Source organism: Beta vulgaris, chromosome 3 (genome assembly GCF_026745355.1).
Source record: "Beta vulgaris subsp. vulgaris cultivar EL10 chromosome 3, EL10.2, whole genome shotgun sequence".
NCBI classification, from domain to species: Eukaryota; Viridiplantae; Streptophyta; class Magnoliopsida; order Caryophyllales; family Amaranthaceae; genus Beta; species Beta vulgaris.
In genome coordinates, this window is record NC_079204.1 from 50,186,172 (window position 1) to 50,209,552 (window position 23,381).

General features: G+C 34.8%; 5 protein-coding genes across 6 annotated transcripts; 1 reads left to right on the top strand and 4 right to left on the bottom strand.

Moving 5' to 3' along the window:
• Positions 1–755: 755 nt before the first annotated feature.
• LOC130590653 (protein FAR-RED IMPAIRED RESPONSE 1-like) lies at positions 756–5,064 on the bottom strand. The gene is made up of 4 exons (XM_057393149.1): positions 4,083–5,064; positions 2,873–3,750; positions 1,507–2,515; positions 756–1,138 (listed from the first exon to the last, which is right to left on the bottom strand). Exons 3-4 carry the CDS (start codon positions 2,065–2,067, stop codon positions 944–946), a joined length of 756 nt encoding a protein of 251 aa, XP_057249132.1. The 5' UTR covers positions 2,068–2,515; positions 2,873–3,750; positions 4,083–5,064; the 3' UTR covers positions 756–943.
• LOC130590842 (protein FAR1-RELATED SEQUENCE 5-like) lies at positions 3,379–4,984 on the bottom strand. Its single transcript, XM_057393420.1, has 3 exons — positions 4,867–4,984; positions 4,083–4,294; positions 3,379–3,750 (listed from the first exon to the last, which is right to left on the bottom strand). Exons 1-3 carry the CDS (start codon positions 4,982–4,984, stop codon positions 3,379–3,381), a joined length of 702 nt encoding a protein of 233 aa, XP_057249403.1.
• Positions 5,065–5,525: 461 nt separating the features above from the next.
• Positions 5,526–9,211, bottom strand: LOC104884151 (shikimate O-hydroxycinnamoyltransferase). 2 transcript variants are annotated; one of them, XM_010668748.4, is made up of 2 exons: positions 8,422–9,211; positions 5,526–6,310 (listed from the first exon to the last, which is right to left on the bottom strand). In XM_010668748.4, the coding sequence occupies exons 1-2, from the start codon at positions 9,083–9,085 to the stop codon at positions 5,643–5,645; spliced, it is 1,332 nt and encodes a 443-aa protein (XP_010667050.1). In that variant the 5' UTR covers positions 9,086–9,211; the 3' UTR covers positions 5,526–5,642. The 2 variants fall into 2 exon arrangements, with proteins under 2 accessions (XP_010667050.1, XP_010667049.1); XM_010668747.4 differs by having other exon boundaries at positions 8,413–9,210.
• Positions 9,212–17,457: 8,246 nt separating this feature from the next.
• LOC104884152 (berberine bridge enzyme-like 8) lies at positions 17,458–19,448 on the bottom strand. The gene has a single exon (XM_010668749.3). It carries the CDS (start codon positions 19,306–19,308, stop codon positions 17,746–17,748), a length of 1,563 nt encoding a protein of 520 aa, XP_010667051.1. The 5' UTR covers positions 19,309–19,448; the 3' UTR covers positions 17,458–17,745.
• A 1,792-nt stretch (positions 19,449–21,240) lies between these two features.
• LOC104884164 (uncharacterized) lies at positions 21,241–22,123 on the top strand. Its single transcript, XM_010668763.1, has 2 exons — positions 21,241–21,357; positions 21,764–22,123. The coding sequence occupies exons 1-2, from the start codon at positions 21,241–21,243 to the stop codon at positions 22,121–22,123; spliced, it is 477 nt and encodes a 158-aa protein (XP_010667065.1).
• Positions 22,124–23,381: the final 1,258 nt, after the last annotated feature.

A 23,381-nucleotide genomic window follows, 5' to 3' on the forward strand; every position in this document is an offset into this window, starting at 1 on the left:
TGTATGTCATATACATGTACATTGTTCTTACTTTGATGTTGTTTGTATGCCTTGTGACATGTACATTGCTTTTACAATGATATTCACTGCAAGTTTGGTAGAACTGCATTATATTACTCATATTCCAAGCCCTCACACAATTAAGTTGTCCCCAGTTTGACATGATCAAGCAACTGAGAATTCAGTACTGCATTGACATTCTCATGAGCATAGTCAACAACCGTGCTTCGTGGGTTGCTGATCGTGCCAAGGCGCAAGCTAAAGGGAAGTCCAAGGACACATAGCTTCACCTCCGCGCTTTTATTAGACATTTGTAATGCTCGCTTTTTATTGAACTAAACAAAACATATGATCCCCCCCAGACATTTCTAGTAATACTTTTGTATTAGCAAAACAATACCATTGCTTGATACTTCTTCTCTAGAATACTTTTGTATAGCAAGACCTACTAACTTTTGCGCAGGTAAACATTCCAATGTTTGTATCTGCTAACTTCAATATATTTGCCACATATACTATCACATGTGTGATTTGCACATTACTATTCCTTACATGTTCACTCAATTTCCTTAGATATTCAATCGTAATTATACACATATTCAAGCATTTCTTCAAATAAAAACCTCTCTACTCATATTTTTATCATGTATATTATCAATTCTTTCATGTTCACTACCTAAAATTAACATATAGAAGAATTATAAGCATTGTATTATCAAAATATTCTTTCAAGAGGAATTATATAAAGAGGAATTATATACCTCTTTACTAGAAGAATTACAAGCACGTTTTTGGGTGTTTTGGACAAAGTACAATGTGAATGAGCTACATGAATTACAAAAAATAAATAGTGTATCAACAACTCATTCACTGTGGACTACGTTTCATTCCCCCAAAAGAGCTCATCAAAATATTCATGTTAGGTGACAAAAAATATCGATTCTCAATTACCAAAAAGCTTCTCAGAATATTCATGGTAGGCTTCCAAAGCGGCTTTATGATGCGGCTGCTCAACATTACTACCTTCCCCAGGGATGTGGTTAATATGGAAATAATCGTCAGGTCCATACACATCAAGAAGAAACTTGTTGTGTGTTGAGTGAGCTACATTACACTCTTCAGGTATATCAATGTATTCCTGTATTAGCCAAGGTTAGCTGACTAAAACTAATTATAAATTAATTAACATTTTATTACAATGAACATTCACCATATACTTATTGGACAATGTCACCAAGACACATAGAACATTCCCATATATACCATATATATCTTGTTAGCATGTCCACTCAAATATGCCATGCTCGTATCCTATTATACATACAATCATACAATGAACATGTACCAATAACAGATGAACACACATAATACCAGTGTACATCAATACAAAAAAATATTATGCACGCAAAAATATGCATCATGTTATCCTACTATCCAAATAACTAGATAATAAACATGCAACTTTAACCGATGAACATTTGTGCAACTGCAATGTACACATAGTACCTGGATAGATTTTTGCGCTTTTGCCTTGTTCCTCAATGCAGCTTTCTCAGCAGTTTTCTTCCACCCTCTTAACCTATTAACCTGTTTTTCCACAGTGCTCTTCAACCTTACATTCCTAGCTCCTTTCTTCCTCTTTTTAGGTGGGTCTTTCACAACAGGATATAACAAATTTTTCACTTCATCAATTGTGATAGATTCATCAACCTTCTCAATAAGCAACCCAACCTTTGACTTCAAATCACTTAAAGCATTTTCCACAACCTTCCTAGCAGCTATGTCATGTTGGGTTGAATTGATTATTGATAAAGCATCCCTAGTAGTTTGAACACGCCACACCGACGCTTGAACAATGTTTACATTATCCTTGCCCACGTCATCGTCAACTCTTGTACACATAGCATGTTTTGCCCATCTACCCAAAATGTATCTTTCGGGGATTTTTTCAACATTATGAATGTGAAAAATCCTCAATGAATGCGAACATAATAGACCCATCTTAGTGAAATACTTACATGTACAATCAATTGTCATATTTTCTTGGTCAAATCTAACAAGATGCATTAAGTATTCTTTCTCAGTGCGACCCACATGGTATTCAAAAATAGGGGGATCATACTTGACTAGTTTCTGGCAAAATCACGCACCTCTAATGAAATTTTCCTCGAATGTCAGATAAACAGCCACAGTGTATATCTTCTTTGCCTCATTGAGTAACTTAACATCTACAAATAATGCTAGATGTTTGTTGCCATTAAGTGCATTGTAATCTTCACCATTCTCCCTATCCCTCCACTCCTCAACAACATCTATAAACACCTTGTAGAAATCGCAAAGGCCTTGCATACTATGGAGCCTTTGATTCAAAGAATGATTTGTGGTCTCACTTCTTTGAGAAGACAGCACCCCCCCTGAGAAGTAATCCTTGGAGTAGACAGGACACCACATCTTCCTTAACTTATACAACCTAATCAACCAAGGACATGCAGCTCACTTGTACTTGGTAGTCATACTGCATACATAATACAGAGACCAACTGTTATATATCCAGTGAGCATACGCTTTATTTCAATGAACAATGCATGTCAATCAGTGAACATAGATTTCTAAACATACACAAATATAATGTACATTACATCATGACATTTACTGAGCTACAAAATCATAATTACTATCAACTACTTACTGTACATTGTCATTTAACAACTTGTACATTGAGTTTGTCACTATGTACATTACTTTGTTAATTTAATCAACAAAAATATCATTGATCAACAAACCACCAAATGAACAAAAATCTATTATGAGTGAACATTGACTGACAACAATGAACAATATACCACCAATTCAACAAATAAAACTCCTTTACCTTGTCCAATAGTGCTTGAACTCACTCTTGGTCTCACAATGTTTTAAAACATAATTGAATAGATCCACAAATCCAGCCTTCCCCCTCAAGCCTTTTATATTGTTGATGGAATTTTTCCCTATGTGCCATATACAAAGACGATGTATAACATTGGGAAAAACAATGCTTATAGCCTTCGCCATGGCAGCATCTTGGTCAGTCATTATGGTTATCGGCGACCTACCTCCCATACTTTTCAAAAAAGACTCAAACAACCACACAAACGAATCGGTGTCTTCATTTAGTAGGAAACCAACTCCAAACATCACATTCCTTTGGTGATGGTTCATCCCAACAAACGGACCGCAAATCATCCCATACTTATTCGTTCGGTACGTCGTATCATGAACAACCAAATCTCCAAACACTTCATAATCCCTTTTCATTCTTCCATCTCTCCAAAAAAAACTTATTAAGTGGTCAATAGCATCTAGTCGAACGTCATAGTAAAAATCACATTCAACTGCTTATCTTTGTGTAAAGTTCTTAATCAACTGGTTACTGTCACAACCATCAAGTTCTTTCTTTCTTTGAGCAGCAACTGCATCATAAGTATCCCTGTGCGCAAACCCAAGATTGGCAGATCCCCCAGCTTCCTTCCTCAATACACGCACAGCTTCAGCAACCCCAACTCCACAACTTCTCAAATTATTAATCATGTGCAATTGTTCAACAGTGACTTTCCTATGAGATCTTATTAAATGTCTTTGTATCAATGGCACCATGGGGTGATTGTGAATCATATGGTGCTTAGTAACAATGAAAAGTCCAGACTCTTTGGATACATCAAATTGAATATACGCTTTACATCCACAACGTTGATCAAGCTTAGTATATGCCTGTGCCAAAAAAGAACATCAAGTATACTCCATTGAACATTGGGTTTCCAGTAATGATCATTACCATTCCACAACACTATTATATATATTTAGCCCAATATACATCTTAACCCCAATATTTTTTAAACATGATCATTTAAAATCACTACATCATCTTTACTAATATCATGACCTACATATAATGATCATCACTATATATACCAACTACCTCAAGTACACTCCAGTGAACATTAGCTTTGAATTAATGATCATCACAACCCCCCAACACTAATATATCAAATTAATGTACACATTATCATGACTTATATTAAACACACAAACATAACACATACCTTAGGCACACCACTTTTTGTGTCTTTCAATCCTGCACGACTACAAACCAAAAAACGTTGTCTTATGGTCTTCGTATCATATCTCCAACACACTTTGCCCTTACGGATACCAAATCCGCATTTAAATGCATAGTCATTGTATAACTTGTAAGCTTCTTCATCATTAACCACCTCTTTGTGTATCAATTCAGATGTCTCGCACTTAACGTATTCTATAGACACATAAAATAACAGTTATAACATAACAACATGTACACTTTGCATTTTCACACACCACCAACATAATACTAACCCACATATAAACGTATGTACATTGGATGCTAATGGATTGATCACTGCATTACCCTAAATGTATATTCCTAGTTATCTTCTAATTGTCAAAGTGAGAAACATTAAACACATCACACATTTACATATGCAAAACAGGAATACATACATAATTTCAACTTTTCGGAATTTATGATAGACATACATGAAAATAAGGGAGACTTCAATGAAGAACACAATAAATGAAAAATAAATGAGAGACATTCAATTGTTTCTACCACAATAAATGAGAGACAAAGTGAATGATTGACTTATGTAATTACCAAAGTAAAAAAATGTCTGCGCAAAATGACATTTCATGGGATATCTGACGTATCTAACTAAAAGCACAAAATGACACTGTACATTAAAAGTCAACACTTTGAACATTTAAAATCCCCATATGTACACTCCTATACTCTTGCACATCATCCAACACGCATTTGTACATCAAAAAAAAAACTTCGTAGCTAAATACCATTCTCCTTAGCTAATTCATCTTCTTCTCTTTCTCCTTCATTCCTTAAATCTTCCATTGCATTATGAAGACCAATATTGTCTACTGAAACTTCATCATTTTTAGTTATATCCTCCATTTTCCAACTTATGTACCATGAAACTTGTAAAGATTTACAAAATGCAAAACCGAAAATCAAACAATCTTAAACTTTTGGCAAATTATGAAACTAATAGAGAAAATCAGTGAAGAAGAAAAAAATTGAGAGAGATTTAAATTGCTTCTTCTAAAATTAATGAGAGAGAAAGAGAGAGAATAATTGATTGATGTAAGTTACAAAGTGCAACATGACTTTGCATGACATAACACAAGCTGGCCCATTTTCACAAAAGGCGCCAAAGCCAAATTTTGGCCCCTCCTAAAACACACAATACGCCGCCGTTTTGCCCGAGGTGCAGGATGCTCATCCTACACCTCGGTGCAGGATCTAATTTGCGGTTTCTCTGCAGTTTAGGGTGTATTTGGGTTGCTCTTCCTCTGTTTTTGGTAATATATGCTTATATTTTACCAAAAAGATAAATATGAACTTCGTATAAAATTTCATTAGGCATTCCTTTAAATGACGATGTTTAACAAAAAAAATCTTCGAATTATAAAGTTATATTTCACCATTTGGCAGATATAATGATATATAGATAAAGATTATATATTTAATTTAGTACAACATATGAATACTATTTCAGTGTTATTACATTGCATATAAGAATTGTTAAACATTGAAAAATGAAAATAAGACCCTAGACATCATACAAGTATTTCTCAAAGAGAGGGATATGTATGGTGAAAAGCTTAATGTTCAATGAAAAGTTACCTTCCCTATTTGGGCTTGGAACAAAGTAGGCTTCACCCTCAAATCTAATACCACCACGACCTACAAATTCGGGCTTTCCCCACCCGAAATCGGCTTCATATAAAGGCAACCTACCCCATGAGTTTATTGAAAGGTTTGGACATGTAACACTAAGAGCTCCACGAGCTGAAGTTGTTATATCCGACTGCAATTCTAGGTAATCTATTGCTGATCTCAAGTACTCTTCATTTTCCACCTTTTGTAGTGCCTCGTGCACTTTACTTGCGGCATATGATAACGGCTTGCGCATGATATCACATGCTTTAGCACTACAAGTTGTGAAGAAAAGTACATTTCCAAAATATCCTTGTGGTAGATTTGGATCCTTTAATCTGGATCTTCCATCAGTTGGAATGTATAGTTTCACGATTTCATCACCTGTTAAATCCCGCGCTTTGCATGCACTTCGCCATACATGCCCAGCTAGCACCTCATATGTACTTAGTTTGTAATTCTCTTCTTCTACGGGTACAGATGTTGTTGCTTCTGACCTCAAGGTATTAATTTGATCTTTATAAAGTTTGAACACGCACTCTCTTGCGGTTGCCATCTCACCTGTATTTGAGAGCAAAGAAATAAAAAGTTGCTATCTATAATTATGTTTAATCTAAACAGCTATTTGACTTTCACATTTAATAATGTCTCTAATGTAAACAAGTAGAAATTATAAAAAGTTTATATATAAAAAATTTATGTTGAAACAAATCCAACAATATTTTATACGATTATGTTTTTTCGTAAGTATAAATCACACAAATGATAATTAAAGTAAAATAGGTAAATTGAGACAAATTACAAAGTGAGTAGATTAATAATAAGAAACGAAAGTACGATTCTGCTAAAATTTGAAAGGTTTGTAACAAAAGAAAACAACAAATAAAAGGCACGCCGGGTACAAGTAGAGATGAGTCTAGGCTTCTTCCTAGCGAAGAAAACTGGTTTTTGGAGATGAGTCCAATGTTCTTTTGCTCGTTACCTACTCGCTTAATTAGCGTCCTTAATTATCTTGTGTTATGAGATGGAGATAAAACCCGACTTTATTTTGGTAAAATTCTTAAATCTGCTAGTTAACTATGGACATCCGCTAGCTATTATATCTTACTCCCTCTGGTTTTTATCATTCTCACTTAGAATCTTGACATTATTCATAGTTAGAGAGAATCTTCTCAATGTTTTTCAATTTATAAGAAAAAATATAATCATGTGGGGTCTTGTTTGATTCGTCTCAATTAGTACATTATTAATATTCAATCGTTATAATTTTTACTAATATATAATAAAATATATTTGAGTTTAAAAACGTGCATTGGAAGATATGCACAAAAAAGTGAGAAAGATAAAAAAAAAAAAAACAGAGGGAGTATAAATTAAATCATTCTTGTTTTATACTCTCTCTGTATATATTTATCTTTCTCACTTTGAATCTTGACATTATTCACGATTAGAGAGAATCTTCTAAATTCTTCACAAAATATAGGAAAAAATGTAGTTATGTGGGTCTTATTTGATTCGTTTTAATGATTACTTTATTAATATACAATTGATATAATTTTTACTAATATGTAGTTTAAGATATTTTAGAGTAAAGAAGTAAAATGACAAACACGCACAATAAAAGTAGGAAAGATAACAAAAATACAAAGGGAATACATTATAACATCTTAGTGCTAAACTTAAAATTATAATCTATATATGATTACCTTAGTGAAATTAAAAGTCATACAATGCCTATATTATTTCAACGTTTTAGATTCTATACTTCCTTTAAAAAAAAAAACTAGTTATTAGGCCCGGGCTATGCCCCGGGTAAGAGAAATTTTCATTTATTAATATTGTACTTTGATATGATAACACTAAATACAACTTGGTCTAGTGGTTAAAACATTAGTACATGAACTTGAGGTCATGGGGTCAAATCTTATACTATGTAATTTCTATTTTTTTTAATTGTACATGGATTACATGAACTAAAACTCCCTAGGGAGAACGTCACGTGGCACCGTTCCTCGTTTACGCACGCCTTTTAATATATTAGTATAGATTACACCAATTTATTTTTACATTTGTTGAGACGCTTCTTTGGATGTCAATATCTCTAATTGAAAAAAGAAAAAAAATATAAAAAGTTTCATATTTGGAATACTTGCATTGAGACGAATATAACGAAACTCTACTCGGCTATGTTTTTTCTTATATAATGATGTGAGATAGTTTAACAAAGTTGGTTGACAGCGTAAAAAACGAAATGGTATATTAATAAAAGGGAAGTGATATATAAAAAAAAATTGAGAAAGCTAAGTAATTTAATCTAGGCAGTTAGCTCAATCATTATAGAAGCGATATCGGATATACTACCTCCGTATATTTTTAGTTGCAACATTTGGTTTGTGGCACTTTTCATCAACCAACTTTGATGAACTATCTCACATTATTATATAAGAAAAAACATAGTCAAGTGGGGTCTTGTTAGATTCGTCTCAATGCGACAACTCCAAATATCAAATTTTTATAATTTTTACTTACACCCAATAAGAGATATTAATGTTCAAAGAATCGTCTCGGCAAATGTGAAAAAGCAAATGTTGCAACTAAAAAGACAGAGGTAGTATATAGAAGCCAAAAGATAACAAGAGTAGATAATTAGCTGACTCGATCACCTGAATAACCTTTGTGTGGCGAAGGTGGCTCGTACTCCAAATGCTGGAACTTGACCTGAGGTGGTTTACGAGGCGCTAGATGAAGAGCCCTATCATGAAACGGTTGAACATCAAGTTGAAGCCCCTTAGCAAGTCTTGCCCATGAATTAATGAAGTATAAATGTCCAATTCCATCAGCTACATGATGATGCACGGCAAAGCAAATGCACACACTACCGCACTCGAAGCGGGTGAGTTGTACCATCAGTAAGGGGAACAACGAGAGACCCGCAGAGTAATCGCACGGAGGAGGCATGACTAGCTTACGAAGCTCGACGCTAGGCGGCTCGAAGCCCCCAAAATCACCAAGAAAATGCGGCGTTTCCGCATCGATAAATAATGCCCCTGCCGCATTGCAATCTATCTCAATGCGATTATTGATGTTATTCTTCTTTAATCTCCCCGCTACCGGATAAAATGGCACTAAAACTCTACTTAGAGATTCTCTCAGAACTTGTGAATTGACAAATTTTGAGTTCTTTTGTTCCTCATTTTTTGGAGTATAAATATATATAAAAGGAAGGTGCGCATAGGGCGAGGGCCTGACTAAGTCTATGCTTGAGAGCCAAAGCGTCTTTTTGGGGGTTTCTTTGGCCGGGAACACCATTATGGACTCCTTCACATGGATGCTCATCTTCCTTCTGCTTTCTTTGAGCTTTATTTTTCTTTATATCTTTTGATATTGGTTTCTCTTTTTGTAAAGCTGCAATAATGACGATATTAAGTAAGATATAGTATGAGGGGAGGGAGTGCAATTTCATATTATTGAAGTAAGAAAATATATTTTTTTTGGTTGCCCATCTGGTTCACCAGAGTTTTGCTCCGACTACCTCCGAGTTCAACCCGGGTCGCACACATGGCTTTAGTAGGAGAGTCTCCCAACAAGAGTTTCTAAAGGCTCGAACTCGAGACCTTCTATAAGCGACAGCAAACTGCTTACCACTTGAGCCAGTTATTGGTGGTGTACGTTAAATATTAAGTTGTGATTTTCTGATAATTTTTATTAGTATGTAATTAAAGATATTTGTGGTCAAAGTTGTGCATTGGAGACGTGAAAACTCAAATGTGGCATTATTTATGGAGCGATGATGTATAACTAAGAATTCACCACAAGAATATTTACATATACAGGCAACACTTTGAGGCAACCAATTTTATATAACCTTTAAATGTGATATTTAGTATTAGTTAATTTTGCTTGCCTCAAAAAGTGGTTTTTAGCATCAATGAAATTTTCATCCCTCTTTCATTTTCACTAAGTTCAATTTCACAGATTCATCCCTCTTTCGTTAGAAAAAAATGGTTGTGGCAGATAGTTTTCGATGATTTTGGAAACTTTTATACGAAGTAGCCACACTGTTAAAAAGTCCCAATGAGAAAACTTTTATATGAACTAGCATCACGTAAGTGCTTGAAAATGTGTTAACAATAGTGAGACTTCAATGATATGAGGTTGCTTGGTACGTAATATGTAGGTGGCATTGTTGAAGAAAGAAAAGCATTAAACGGGTACTGGATCCACAACTCCAATGATTTTGATTATTGATTTTAATGATCAAAGGTTGCTCGGTAGGTAATAGCATGTACTATGTACTATGTGTTGTTGAAAAACTTAAAGGCTCCGTTTGGTAGGGCGTAAAATATTTTCAGTGTGAAATGATTTTCATGAAAAACAATTTACAATGGAAAACACAATTCCGAAATTAGTTTTCCGGTGTTTGGTTCCATGGAAAATGATGAAATGAAAGGAAAATAAAAGGGAAGGTAAGGAAGTAGTGAGAGGAGTGTACAAGAGAGATAGTGAAAACAGTTTTCCCTTCATTTTAATGGGAAAATGATTTTCCATCATTAGGAGAGTAATTTTACTCAAATGAAAAATGGTTTTATACCATTTTGCCAACCAGTCAATTTAAAACTGAAAATAGAGGAAAACAATTTTCCAGAAAAATATTTTACGTCCTACCAAATGGAGCCTAAATGTTATATTGGATCCACTCTAAATCCTCCATCAATAATATTACCAAGCAATAATTGCTCATTGATAAAAATGGTAATACTTGATTACTTGGTGAGGAAATACAGAGCAGATATAGTACACAGACACATGCAAAAATGAAGTTTTGTTTGATAACCAAGTACAATTTCACATGTGCCCAGTAGAGGTGGATGAAAAATTAACATTCCGTATGTGTGTAGGTGCCAGCAGAATTCTCATCCGCTTGTATGGTTGTACACTTGTCCTTGTACCTGGGCACTTTATCGTTTATCTCCAAGTCGGTAATTGATCTCACGTTCTCGCAACTAGGTGCTGAAAGCCAATTGGAGAGCAAGAAAGCTGCAGTTTAGATAGATGATATTGGAGTTTTTTTTTTTTTTTTTTTTTTTTGAGGGGAAGATTTATTTGAGTTAAACATAAAACTACGATCCAAACTTAAGTAAAAGTTAAGGATCTAAAATTTCAAAAGTTTGAATTAAAAACTTTTAAAGTAACTTCCATTCGTTTGGCTTAAATACAATGGTTAAAAAATTAAAATAATGGAAAATTTGCACAAAATCACCTTTAATTTTCACTTATTTAGAAACTCACACCTTTATGTTTTTTTTTTCCTAAATTTCCACCAAAACTTTACAAAACCCTTATAAACTCCCACCACTTAACGGGTTTTGCCAAACTCCATTAGTAGTGGGACCCACATCGGTTATTTCTTTTGTTTTTCCCTCAAAACAACTCACTTCCCTCATTCATCTCTCCAAAAATGATGTCGTCTTACTCTTCCCACCATTAAGTTCTCCCTTTTTTTTCCATTCTCTCTCTCTTCATTCATCTCTCTTGAAATCTGGGTAAATTTCTGGGTTCCAGACAACATTTTTGTAGAGATGAATGAGGGAAGTGAGTTGCTTGGAGGGAAAAACAAAGAAATAACTGATGTGGGTCCCACCACTAACAGAGTTTGGCAAAAACCGTTAAGTGGTAGGAGTTTATAAAGGTTTTGTAAAGTTTAGGTGGAAATTTAGGGAAAAAAATCATAAAGGTGGGAGTTTCTAAATAAGTGAAAACTTAAGGTGGTTTTGTGCAAATTTTCCTAAAATAATAGAAATACTTCTTTTATCTCCCGGAGTCTCGACTACGATCATCCTCTATTACTCCATTGAAAGACCATAGTTTGTTGCCTTAACTACCTCCTTCACACATCCCTATTACATATGGCAATATATAAGAAATACTAAAAAAAATAGAGGGATAACTCATTTAATCGAAAAAAGAGGAGAAAAAATAAAGAAAAAATACTACATTTAAACTAAAAGCCAATTTTTTGGAAAAACAATATGCAAAAGATAGTCCTTTTTATATGATTTCGCATTCATTGCGTGCATATATAAGAGTAGTTAAGAATAATTAAAGGATAATTTATTTGGGTTTGAAATAAAATTAAAGCCATAAAATTTCCTTTGCATGAATTCAGTTCAATCATAAATAATATGTCAAGATATTAGCAAGCAACAGAAGAACACAAATAAAATTGGATTAGAGCGTGTTCGGCAAATATAGCTGCGTTGGTAGTTTTTAGTTGTGAGAGTAGCTTTTAACTGTGCTGGTAGTTGTTAAATGGTTAGTGTATATTTAACTGTTAGCTGTCAAAGTAGTGGTATAATATGTTGATGTTCGGTAAAAGAAGCTGTCAAAGTAGCTTTTTACAAATAACTAATCAAAACTCAAATGAAACTTTAATATAAAATTTATACACTACTAAACACTACTTCAAAAGTTACAAATTATAGCTTTTGACAAACATTACAAAAAATTACTTCTACCACTAAAAGATACTCATACCATGGCCACTACTTAATGAAACACTCCTATTTTTCTTAATTATATTAGTGTTTTGACTGAGTCAAAAAAACTAAAAGCAAACTCAAAAACTTGAGCTAAACACGTCGTATCAGCAAGTGGTTATTTGGTGTACATGTGGGAATTTAACTCCCATGGGAATTCGTTTCCTATGACGTTATTTCACTTTTGTAATTCCTAGGAAATTGATGAATGTGTTTGGTGTTATCAATTTATAATTTCCATTAATTGATGTGGGAATTTTGAATGACCAACGCGTGGTTCGGTGAATAAATTCCAACATTTTGCTGGAATTTCAATTTTCCAAGAGTTTTCATTTCCCCCATTTTCCCAATTTCCTGTAAGACTAGCAATAATTGACCCCATCCTAGAACCCAACCCGAAACCGATCCTAAATAATCGTGTTGGGATTGAAATTCTTGACCCGTTTAACTAAATAGGTCAACGCAAACCCGACCTGAAACTAAACGGGTTAGGTTCAGGTTGAAAATCTCAATTCGAAAATTACACGTCTAACCCGTTTAAATTAATTGTAAAGCCATATTCACGAAGAGATATAGTGTGAGAAAGAGAAAGTGGGAAGAAGAAACTAATAAATTAGCCTAATTCATATAATTGAAAATGGAAGTCGTTGTTGCAGATTCAAGTACTAAAGAAATCGAAGAAGAGACATGGAGACTATACAAAAGGACTCAATAAATTATTGCTAAAAGTTATTTGTGTTGAATGCCCCCAATTAATTATATAATTTTTCTTACATAATTTTCACCATAGAAAATTTGTCCATCTATTCTTAAACCTCGAAATTGTCTTAAAAAAAATCATGTTAAACGGGTTGGGTTCGAATTTGGAGGTACTGACTCATTTATGTAAACAACTCGACCTGAATTTGACCTGACCCAATCTGATTGTCATCCCTAATTTCCTGTTAACCAAACAATTACCCAATCTAAAAAAAACCATGAGAATTTATATTGCGTAACTAATTTACTAAACCACCCCAAAGTGTTTTTTAAACTAAGTGAGCACTCAAATTCAGTTTTCATGAACGAAAATTTGTTGTTGTAAAGTTGAAATTTCTGGGAATCATTTGAATTCTTCAAATAAAAAGTTGCAAGAGTTGAAAAGAAAAGTGGAAGAAGTGAGGAGAAAAAACCAAGGGTTACAAATACGTAAAAGTTGAGCGCACAAGTGATTTCAATGGAAATATTTTCAAGAATTTAATCAAGATATCCATTGGTAAACTGAATTCCTCTGATAGTGGTTCTAAAATTGATTTTGAGCTTTTATCAATTTCGTGAGGTTGAAAAGTTGTGATTCTTCTGGTTCTTTATGGTATGGAATTTTGCTAAAACTTTAGGTGCGAAAATAAAAATTCAAGAGAAATTTTTATGTGCCAAATTGAAAGTCTGTCTGATTCTTGAATGTATGGTCCAGATAGATAATTTTTACGGTTTTTTCATCATGTTTTCCTGAGTTTTCAAAAAATTCATCAGTATCATCACACTTTTCAAATTCACCAGCTAATCCCGAGTTTATGATAATACACCAAAATGCTCTTAATGACTAATGACGGTTAACTGTCGTTAGTCATTAATCCTAATTAACTCCTAACCCAAACCACCTAACCCCTAACCCCTAACCGTAACATCACCACCACCCAACCCCCACCCACTACCTCCCCCCATCACATCCTTGCAGCCTCCACCCACCATTCCCTTTGACAAAATTCCGCAGCCCCCACCCGTCCCCCAACCTCATCCTTGCAGCCCTCATCCACACTTCTTGTAGACAAAATTCCGCAACCCCCCACCCTCCCCCCCTTTCAATTTCCGCATCCCCTTCCCACCCTCCCCTACTCCCTTTGACGAAATTCCGATTCTGTAGCCCCCCCCCCCCCCCCCCTTCGATTTCTGCAGCCCCCTATCCCCACGCAGGTCGTAAGCCCCTCCCACCTTCCCCTCAACCAAGCAGCAACGCAACCGCAACCGCAACCGCAACAACCACATCAACAATGCCGAAGATTTCGACAATATTTCTCGCTTCAATGCTGTCCCCACATGGTCCATTCTCTTTCTCTCCTCTTTCCAGGTTTATTATGATGGACGATTGATGAATTTCATCTGAGACGAGTCATTTCAAATGGAACTTCAACCAATTTAGGTTTTCACTTTCTTATTTTTCTGCCGCGATTTTGATGAATTTCTAGCTAACACTTTAATTGGAAATTGAAGGGGAGAGGGGTGGGGGTTGCCGCTTCTGGGTGCCTAGGCTGGGTTGGTGGTGTTGTCGTTGCTGGGTGGGGCTACAGGGGTGGGGAGGTGGTGGGGGTTGGGTGGTTAGGGCTTTAGAGTGGGGTGGGGTCAGGTGGTTGGGTTAGGGTTAGGGAATTAGAGTTATGGTTAAGGATTAATAAGTTAATTAGGATTTTTTATTATTCGGGTTAATAATTAACAACGGTTGATGTTGTTAGTAATTAAAGGCATTTTGATGTATTATCATAAAACTCGAGGGTATCTGGTGAAAATTAGGAATTATTTGGTGAGAAAAACATAACTTTAATTGGTAGATGAGAGATAAATTACGATAATGGGTTAGAGGAGAGATTTTTTTTTCTGTTTTTATTTATTTTGCATTTATTAAAAGTTTTACTTAACCATAAACTAACTGAAGTTGCTCTCTTTTTTTTTTTTTTTTGATAGGAACTAACGGAAGTTGCTCTCTAATATTCTAGGGGATTATATATTTATAATGTACAAGAGTACATTACGTGGTATTTTGCTTGACCGCAAAATCTATTCTACAAAAGTGAGACAACAAAGTACGTGTGTGTAAGAGTCTAAGAGATATACTTTGCTCTTCCTGCTCCAAGATCTACGCTGCCCTTGTGTCGCGGTTCGATAATGTGGTGTGTCAGCCATTAGAGGGACTTCAAGTGAGGTTCTCAAGAAAGTAACCTAATCGAATCTGCTAATTGGAGACGCGCTACGAAGGTATATTAATATGTACAATAGGTTCATGAATTAATGTGTGTAGTTCCGATTTTGATATATTTTCGTAAACTATATATTCTTATCAAAACCCTTCAAATATATCCCTAGCTAATTCTGTTGTAAAAGTATATTAAATATATCTATACAAATATATTAAAAGGCGTGCGAAAACAAGAAACTGTGTCACGTGGCGCTCTCCCTAGGGAGTTTTAGTTCATGTATTTCATGTACATAAAAAAATTAAGAAATTGCATAGTATAGGGTTTGATCCTGAGACCTCAAGTACATGTACTAAAGTTTTAACCACTCGGCTAAGTTGTATTTAGTGTTATTATCATAAAGTATTGTGTTAATATATGAAACTTTTTCTTACCCGAGACATAGCGCGGGCTTAATAACTAGTTCTCTATCAAATAGCGAAAGGACAGTTAAGCTAATTGTAAGTGTAAATATTATAGTGGTCCAGGTAGACAATTATCTTTAAGGTGAGTGGTTAGAGATAGATGTAACGATAAATGAGAAGCCAATTAAAAAGTGTTGCATGGCTAATATAAAATAACTTGCTTAACAAATTAATCCAGGTAATAAGAGAATAACTCGAAGGCTACCCTAATAATTAGGTTATTCTGAAATACTTGACACTTAAATTATTAATACTGGACTGACTCCAAACAGTGTCATATTTCTTAAGAACAAACTAAAAGTGACACTTCACGAATGGATGGAGAAGTTGTTTATTACTCCCTCCATTTCTTTTTGATTGTTAGATTTCTATTTTGGGAAATTAAACTACCAACTTTAACATATTATTTTGATCGTTTCATAAGTAAAAATGAGTCATATATAGTCTTGTTATATTCATCTTAATGTGTAAATTCATAATATCATTAAATTTTTATAACTTTTATTAAAAGAGAATAGGAGATATTAAAGGTTAAAAAACGTTTTAAAAACTGTGTCAAAATAGTGTAACATAAAAAATAAAAAAACAAAGGGAGTACTGATAATAAGTACTCTACAACAACTTGAAGTGTCACTTTTAACTAAACAACTTCTACCTCCCCTACTATTTGGTGAAGTGTCACTTTTAACTAAACAACTTCTACCTCCCCTACTATTTGATGAAGTGTCACTTTCTATAAGTGGACAAACCTTTTCTTTTTTTCCATGAAAATAATTTAATTCAAATTAAACCTCAACAATAAATTTTCATTTGTAAGCTTCTCATAAATGGACACATTTTTTTCATTATTTTTTAAATTTCAATAGTTTGAATCTACGATTCAATTAATATTTAATCCATTAATGTTTTTAATTAGTCACAACATTTTTGACTTTTGCGTAAATATATTTCTGAGTATTTTTCACCATATACCTTTGATTGTCTCTAAAATCACCATATGTCCTTAATAACTAACAAGCACCGTTGTTTTTCTATCATAAACTATTGATTTCGTTACTACGCCATAATTAACTTCTATTTGACCTATTTATTCAAATATACCACCATCAAAACACCCATTACGACTAAAGAGGAGAAAGGAGAGTTATGGAGGAAGAGAGATAAAGGTCCATAAATGATGTTTTATTGATGGTCAATGGGCCGGGTTCAGTAGAGGTCCATTAGGGTTTGTAATATAATTAAAGCTACTAACTAAATTAGTTGATAATCATTATTTATTAAGACCATATGACAAACTTTAAAGAAATTGAAAGGTGTTTTGGTGAATTTTGAAAAGTTGTTTTCAAAATAGGTAAGGTAACAATGTCTAGATGACATAAATTTCCTTTTGAAAACTTATTATCATTTATAATAAAAATGGGAATTAAAATGAGTTTTCAATGAGAGACAACGGATATACAATTTTTGTAAGGGAACTTATGTTATTTTAGTTTTTAAAAACCTTAATTAATTCATAAACAAATCTTTTTCCAATTGTTTATATCAAAAAATGATTAGCAATGTCCCATTATCAAGTGTAGCAGAAAAACACGGTTATCATTATAATTCAAATTATGTTTGGTTAGCAAAGTGAAAAGTGTAAACTTAGGGGTATTATAGTTGAAATCAGCCAATCTAGTATTATTTTTCTAAGTATCAGATCTACATAATTTTTTCATACAATAATGATTAAGCTATGAAAAATACTAGATAGCGAAATGTGAGGTAGAGTTGTAGTGAATTCCATAGCCAATGCATTATTCAAATGGATCCTACACAGTACACATAATTATAAAGGATGGTAGGCCTTTTTTTTTTTTTTGACGGAACAATAGTTGAAAATCACTATTCAGATTATCTTGAACAAAGCGCTGATTGCAAAAGTAAAGATTATATTACTATTGTTCTAGCATCAAGAACACTCACAAAGAGAAGCTGACTTAAACGCCATCTTTAGCACATGTTACGAGCTTATAAGCCCAAGAGACATTGTTAATTTGTTCAATTGTCTATGTGGGAAGAACTGGGATGCTTTGCTCATTCTTGAAGAAATTATTGGGATCAACCATAGTCTTAATCTTCACTAACTTGTCAACATTATCCTTGAAATACTTAATCCCGTAATTCATTCCTTCCAAATAGCTACTGATACCATCATGTTTATTGATCCCCAAGTCCAAATCCCTATAGTTAAAAAATGCTTGCCTTGGACTTTTGGACACATAAGATGTCATGAAACTATACAATTTTCTTGTCAAATCTATAAAATATATCTCTTTCTCTCTCCCTTCTTCATCCCAATTTGTTTTGTATTGAATCTTGTACAAGGTTCCTTTCCTATGGGGGAAAGGAGTCTCGTTTTCGGCGATTTCACTCATCCTCCCACCATAGGGGGTGAATACAAGACTTGGGGTTCCTAGCTCAATCATCTTTTTCAAAATAAACTCAAATCCTTCTCTTGGAATTGGTTCTTTCACATAATCAGACTTCCTTGTTTGATGCCACAATGTTGTAGGTTTTCTTTCGAGGAGAACCTCAACCGGAGTTGTACCAATAGGGTATTTCGCCCAAAATAAAACAGATTCAATCCAACTCATTTCATGACAATCAGACTTTTTCAATCCGAGTTCAGGAAATTGATCACTCATCAACGACATAAGCCTTTTAGAGCCGCCTAGAAACATAGCAATGAATGTCCCTTTCACCTTCTTTTCTCCCTTTGTCGTACCTATGACATCCATAGATAATCTCAAGAAAAGGTCATTATCTACGCTACTACAAATCTCTTGCCATTGAAGGACTATGTCGAGATTACTTTCTTCTATAGTTCTTGACACTTGAAAAACTGTCACCACTTGAAGCACTCGAACCAACTTTATCTTGTAAGAAAGAATAACCCCAAAACTAGCTCCTCCACCACCTCTTATAGCCCAAAATAGGTCTTCACCCATGGTCTCGCGATTTAGGAGCCTACTATTGGCATCAATGAGCTCGGCATCGACGATGTTATCAATGCTAAGTCCGTACTTCCTCATCATAGTACCATATCCTCCCCCACTAAAGTTTCCTCCTACGCCAACACTAGGGCAAATCCCAATAGGTGAGCCATGCGTCTTACTCTTCTTAGCGATTTCATAGCACATTTCGCCTAGAGTTGCACCCGCTTGCACCCATACAAATTCCTTGTCGATGTCGACATCAATGGATCGTAGGTTAAACATGTCGAGAACCAAGAAAGGGACATTAGACACATAGGATAAGCCTTCATAGTCATGTCCACCGCTTCGAATTCTCATTTCTAGGCCTTGCTGTTTTGCCCATTGTATCACCCCTTGTATGTGGGATGCATGTGTAGGGGTTACAATAAGAAGTGGTTTCGGGGTGGTTGTCTTAATAAATCGAAGGTTATGAATCCGAGAATTAAGAATAGTGGTATAATTAGAGTTTTTTTGGGTGTAGATTAGGGGGGATATTGGAGAACTCGAGGTGGAAATGTTGTTTTCAAGGCATTGAATAAAAGATTCTTCAGCTTTGAGGGCTGATTCCTCCGCCTCACTTTGCTTCATGTTCATTAATTATTTTGTTAAGTAGAGAAGTAACAGAACCTTACTAATAGATTGAAACAAATATAAAGAAGTGAAGGAGAAGTGGATACAATATCATACAGTCATGTATTTCAGGAGACTAGTGGTGAATTTATGCTTCCGCGTTGGTATACTACTACTGGTTTTTGTTTTGGTGAGTTTATAAAGAAAAAAAATATAAAGTTAATTGGGGTTGTTGGTGCCACTCATGTGTTTAATTATCGCTTAGCTTAGGTGTTTTTAATAGTACAAACTTCAAAATATAATAACAATAACAATGTTAATGGTTAACTTAAAAACCGTATGAAAAAATCGATTAATCCCTTAATTAGTTACTAGTTTGAACAATTACAGTTCATGAAAATGAAGAATCAAAATATTCAATTAATGAACAAAAACGTTGTTTATAAACAGTTAGCCAGAAGGATAAAACCCTTTTGGGATAAGAGGATAGAAAATCCACGGAGCCAAAATTGCAATGGAACAATAACCTCCATTGATTGAGAAGATTTAATTAGTTGTATTTTCTCTCGGTGTTTTGCATCGTTGCCATGACAAGAAAATCAGGTGCGCATTCTCAAGGAAGCAGTAATGAAAGAGGGAAGGAGAAAGCTAAAGGACCTTCTTCTGACTCTCAAGCTCTGCGAACACGATCTATGGAGGAGATTCTTGGAATAGAGGCGTTGGACTTTGGTTTAGGAATAGGGCAACCTATGACGCCTGAAGCATCAATTCAGGACTTGAGGAATCAATATGACATTAGGCACACCTTCAATGAATGGCTCCAATCCATTCATGATAGCTCAAGGAAACCTCATCCTGCAGTTGTTTGTGAAAAGTCATCTATGAGAGGTAATAGTACTATTCCAGTACTGCAACAATTTCATAATGTAGTTGATATTGAGTGTGAGTTGGAGCATGAGTTTCAAGGTGCGAATGCTGAGTTGATGAATCAAGTTGGTGTTCTGAATGAGAATCTGAATAGTAATCATATTGAAAACTTGTACGTATTGAGCTGGAAGACATCCAGGAGGAAATTGATTACTGGAGTTCAACTTTGATATGTTATGTAGTAGGAGCTAATCCTCCTCTCCAGGTTATGGAAGGTTTTTGAGAAGAATCTGGAAAAATTATCAGGTGGATAAGGTAGCAACAGTGAAGAAGGGTATGTTCTTAGTCAGATTTAAGGCTATGGACTCCAGAGACAATGTTTTGGTTAAACATTACTTTTTTTATAATAAACCTCTTATTATGAAACAATGGAATCCTTAGATGGATTTTGAGAAGGAGGATCTTAAAACCGTACCAATTTGGGTGCAATTAAGGTTGAATTTGAAGTATTGGGGAGAAAAGTCCTTACATAAGATTACAACTCAAATTGGTGACCCAATCAAGAGAGATGAAGCTACTAGGAATAAAGACAAGCTACACTATGCCAGAATATTAATTGAGGTCAAAATAGTCCAGGAGCTACCTGAGTATGGTCAATTCTGGAATGAAGTAGGAGAACTCACTCAAGTACAAGTTCTATTTGAGTGGAAGCCTATACAGTGCCAGCGGTGTAAGGGGTTTGGTCACTCAGCTCAAGAGTGTAGAGCAAGAAAAGTGAAGCAAGAGTGGGTTCCAAAACAGATACACAAAGCTAAACAACAAAAGTTGAACATTGTTGAACAAGACAGTACAGTTACTGAAGCAGGGCCAGTACAAGAGGCAGCGCAATTAATGAACATAGAAGTGTGACCACTGATGTGGACCGTGATGGTTTTCAAAAGGCCTTGAAACCAATTAGAGTCGGGAATTCAAGTGTTGTTCCAACAAGTACTCAAAATCATTTTCATCTCCTGCATTCAGAAGGCAGTGGAAATGATAATGAGCAAATGGCAGATGTAATTCAAGGAGGGGGAGAACCTCCTCACCCTGATGGATAGAGTATTGTACTGGAATGTAAGAGGCCTCAACAACATTAAGAAGCAGAATGATGTGAGGCAATACATTCATAAGACTGTTGTTGGTGTTGTGGGTCTCTTAGAAGCAAAGGTAAGGGCTTAGAATCTAGGGAGTCTTTACCAAAGATTGTGCAATGGGTGGTGCTTTACCTCTAATTCAAGTATGATTGATAGAGGTAAGATTTTATTAGCTTGGAAACCTAATAGTTTTCAACTCACTATATGTGAATGTTCCAGTCAATACATTCACTATTACCTGAAACCTATTAATGGTGGAGCTAGTTTTTACATCACCTTTATATATGCCTTCAACGAGAGAGAAATAAGGGTGGAATTGTGGATTGATTTGGTGAAAATCAAGGTTACTAAGCCTTGGATACTTTGTGGTGACTTTAACTATATAATGAGTACCGAAGAGATATTAGGATCTTTTATTAGAGAGATGAGATGCATGATATAGTATGTTGCATGACACATTATGGATGCATGACATTAAGAGTTCAGGTAACTACTTTACCTGGAATAATAAGCAACAAGGTAACAGTCGAGTCTTTTCCAAGCTTGATAGAATGCTTGCAAATCAAGCTTGGATGAACATCTTTACATCTGCAGAGGTATCATTTCATAATGAAGGGGAGTTTGATCATTCTCTTGCCTTGTTAACGATATATCCTATGGATTTTGGTGGCAAAAAACCATTTAAATACTTTACCATGTGGAAAACTTCTGCAAAATTTAAAGATATTGTGAGAAATGCTTGGAGTTTGGACATTCAGAGAACCAAAATGTTCAAGTTAATGAAGAAATTGAAGGTTAACAAGGATGGTTTGAACAAATTGAGTAAGAAGGACTCCTAGATATTCAAGCTATGGATCTTCGAGCTTATGAGAGAATGATGGATGCTCAAAAACAAAGGCATAACCATCCTGGTAATGCACAGCTAGCTGCAGCTGAATTGATTAAAGTGCAAGACTATAGAGCAAAGCACCTGGCATACACTACATTCCTATCACAAAAGTCCAAGGCTGCTTGGATCAAAGATGGTGATGATAACACCTCCTTGTTTCATCAAAGCATTAAAGCAAGAAGGCTGCAGAATCAAATTTATATCATTTATGATGAAAATGGAGAATGACATGATGATCCTAATTCTGTTACTAATGCTTTTTTTATCATACTATGAAAATCTGATTGGTAGAAGTCCAGACAGGAAGACATCAGTGCTGCAACAATTGGTTAAAGAAGGGCCAATCATCACAGAGCAGCATAATAACATCCTCAATGCACCAAATACAGCACGTGAGGTCAAAAAAGCTTTGTTTTCTATTCCAGGGTGTAAAGCACCTAGAACTGATGGCTTTGGGACTTTCTTTTACAGAGATACATGGTCAATTGTGGGAGAAGATGTGGTTGAGTACTATATGCATTGAATGGAGGCAGAATTTTGAGGGAGGTAAACACTACTGTTATCACTTTGATTCCTAAAACAAAATACCCTCAAAATGTTACTGAATTTAGACCCATTCTTGTTGTAATACCATTAATAAGTGTATTACCAAAGTAATATGCAACAGACTGAGGCAAGTTTTACCTGCCCTGATTATGGAGAACCAAGGAGGTTTTGTGCATGGAAGATATATCATACATAATATAATGGTAATTCAAGATTTAGTTAAACACTATGGTAGAAAACACACTCAACCTAATTATTTACTAAAGATTGATATACAGAAAGCTTACGATACAGTTAATTGGGATTTCATTAAGGAGATGCTTGATGCCTTAGGTTTTCCCTCATCCTTCACAACTTTAATTATGGAATGTGTCACCACCCCCATGTTCTCATTGATGATAAATGGAGTTACGAAAGGATTTTTTAAGTCCTCTAGAGGGCTAAAATAGGTTGATCTCGTTTCCCTCTTACTATTTTTATTATGTATGGAATATCTTTAAGGATATTGAATAAACTTGGAGAATTGGAGCAATTTCAGTACCATCTCAGATGCAAGGAAGTTAAGCTTACACACATGTGTTTTGCAGATGATCTGATAATATGTTGTAAGGGTAATTTTCCCTCTTGCTATCTGTAATTAAGAGCATTTAAACTCTTCTTTG

Bases quoted from the DNA above. Each gene is read 5' to 3' on its own strand.
- LOC104884164 (XM_010668763.1), top strand. From the start codon at position 21,241: ATGGATAGAGTATTGTACTGGAATGTAAGAGGCCTCAACAACATTAAG. The intron at 21,358-21,763 runs GTAAGGGCTTAG...CATGACATTAAG, and splicing joins TGGGTCTCTTAGAAGCAAAG to AGTTCAGGTAACTACTTTAC.
- LOC130590653 (XM_057393149.1), bottom strand. From the start codon at position 2,067: ATGCATCTTGTTAGATTTGACCAAGAAAATATGACAATTGATTGTACA. The intron at 1,139-1,506 runs GTACTATGTGTA...TGGCTAATACAG, and splicing joins AAGCGCAAAAATCTATCCAG to GAATACATTGATATACCTGA.
- LOC104884151 (XM_010668747.4), bottom strand. From the start codon at position 9,085: ATGAGCATCCATGTGAAGGAGTCCATAATGGTGTTCCCGGCCAAAGAA. The intron at 6,311-8,412 runs GTGATCGAGTCA...TCTCAAATACAG, and splicing joins GCCACACAAAGGTTATTCAG to GTGAGATGGCAACCGCAAGA.
- LOC104884152 (XM_010668749.3), bottom strand. From the start codon at position 19,308: ATGAACATGAAGCAAAGTGAGGCGGAGGAATCAGCCCTCAAAGCTGAA.
- LOC130590842 (XM_057393420.1), bottom strand. From the start codon at position 4,984: ATGGAGGATATAACTAAAAATGATGAAGTTTCAGTAGACAATATTGGT. The intron at 4,295-4,866 runs GTATTTAGCTAC...ATGTGTCTATAG, and splicing joins TGAATTAGCTAAGGAGAATG to AATACGTTAAGTGCGAGACA. The intron at 3,751-4,082 runs GTATGTGTTATG...TTTTTGGCACAG, and splicing joins CAAAAAGTGGTGTGCCTAAG to GCATATACTAAGCTTGATCA.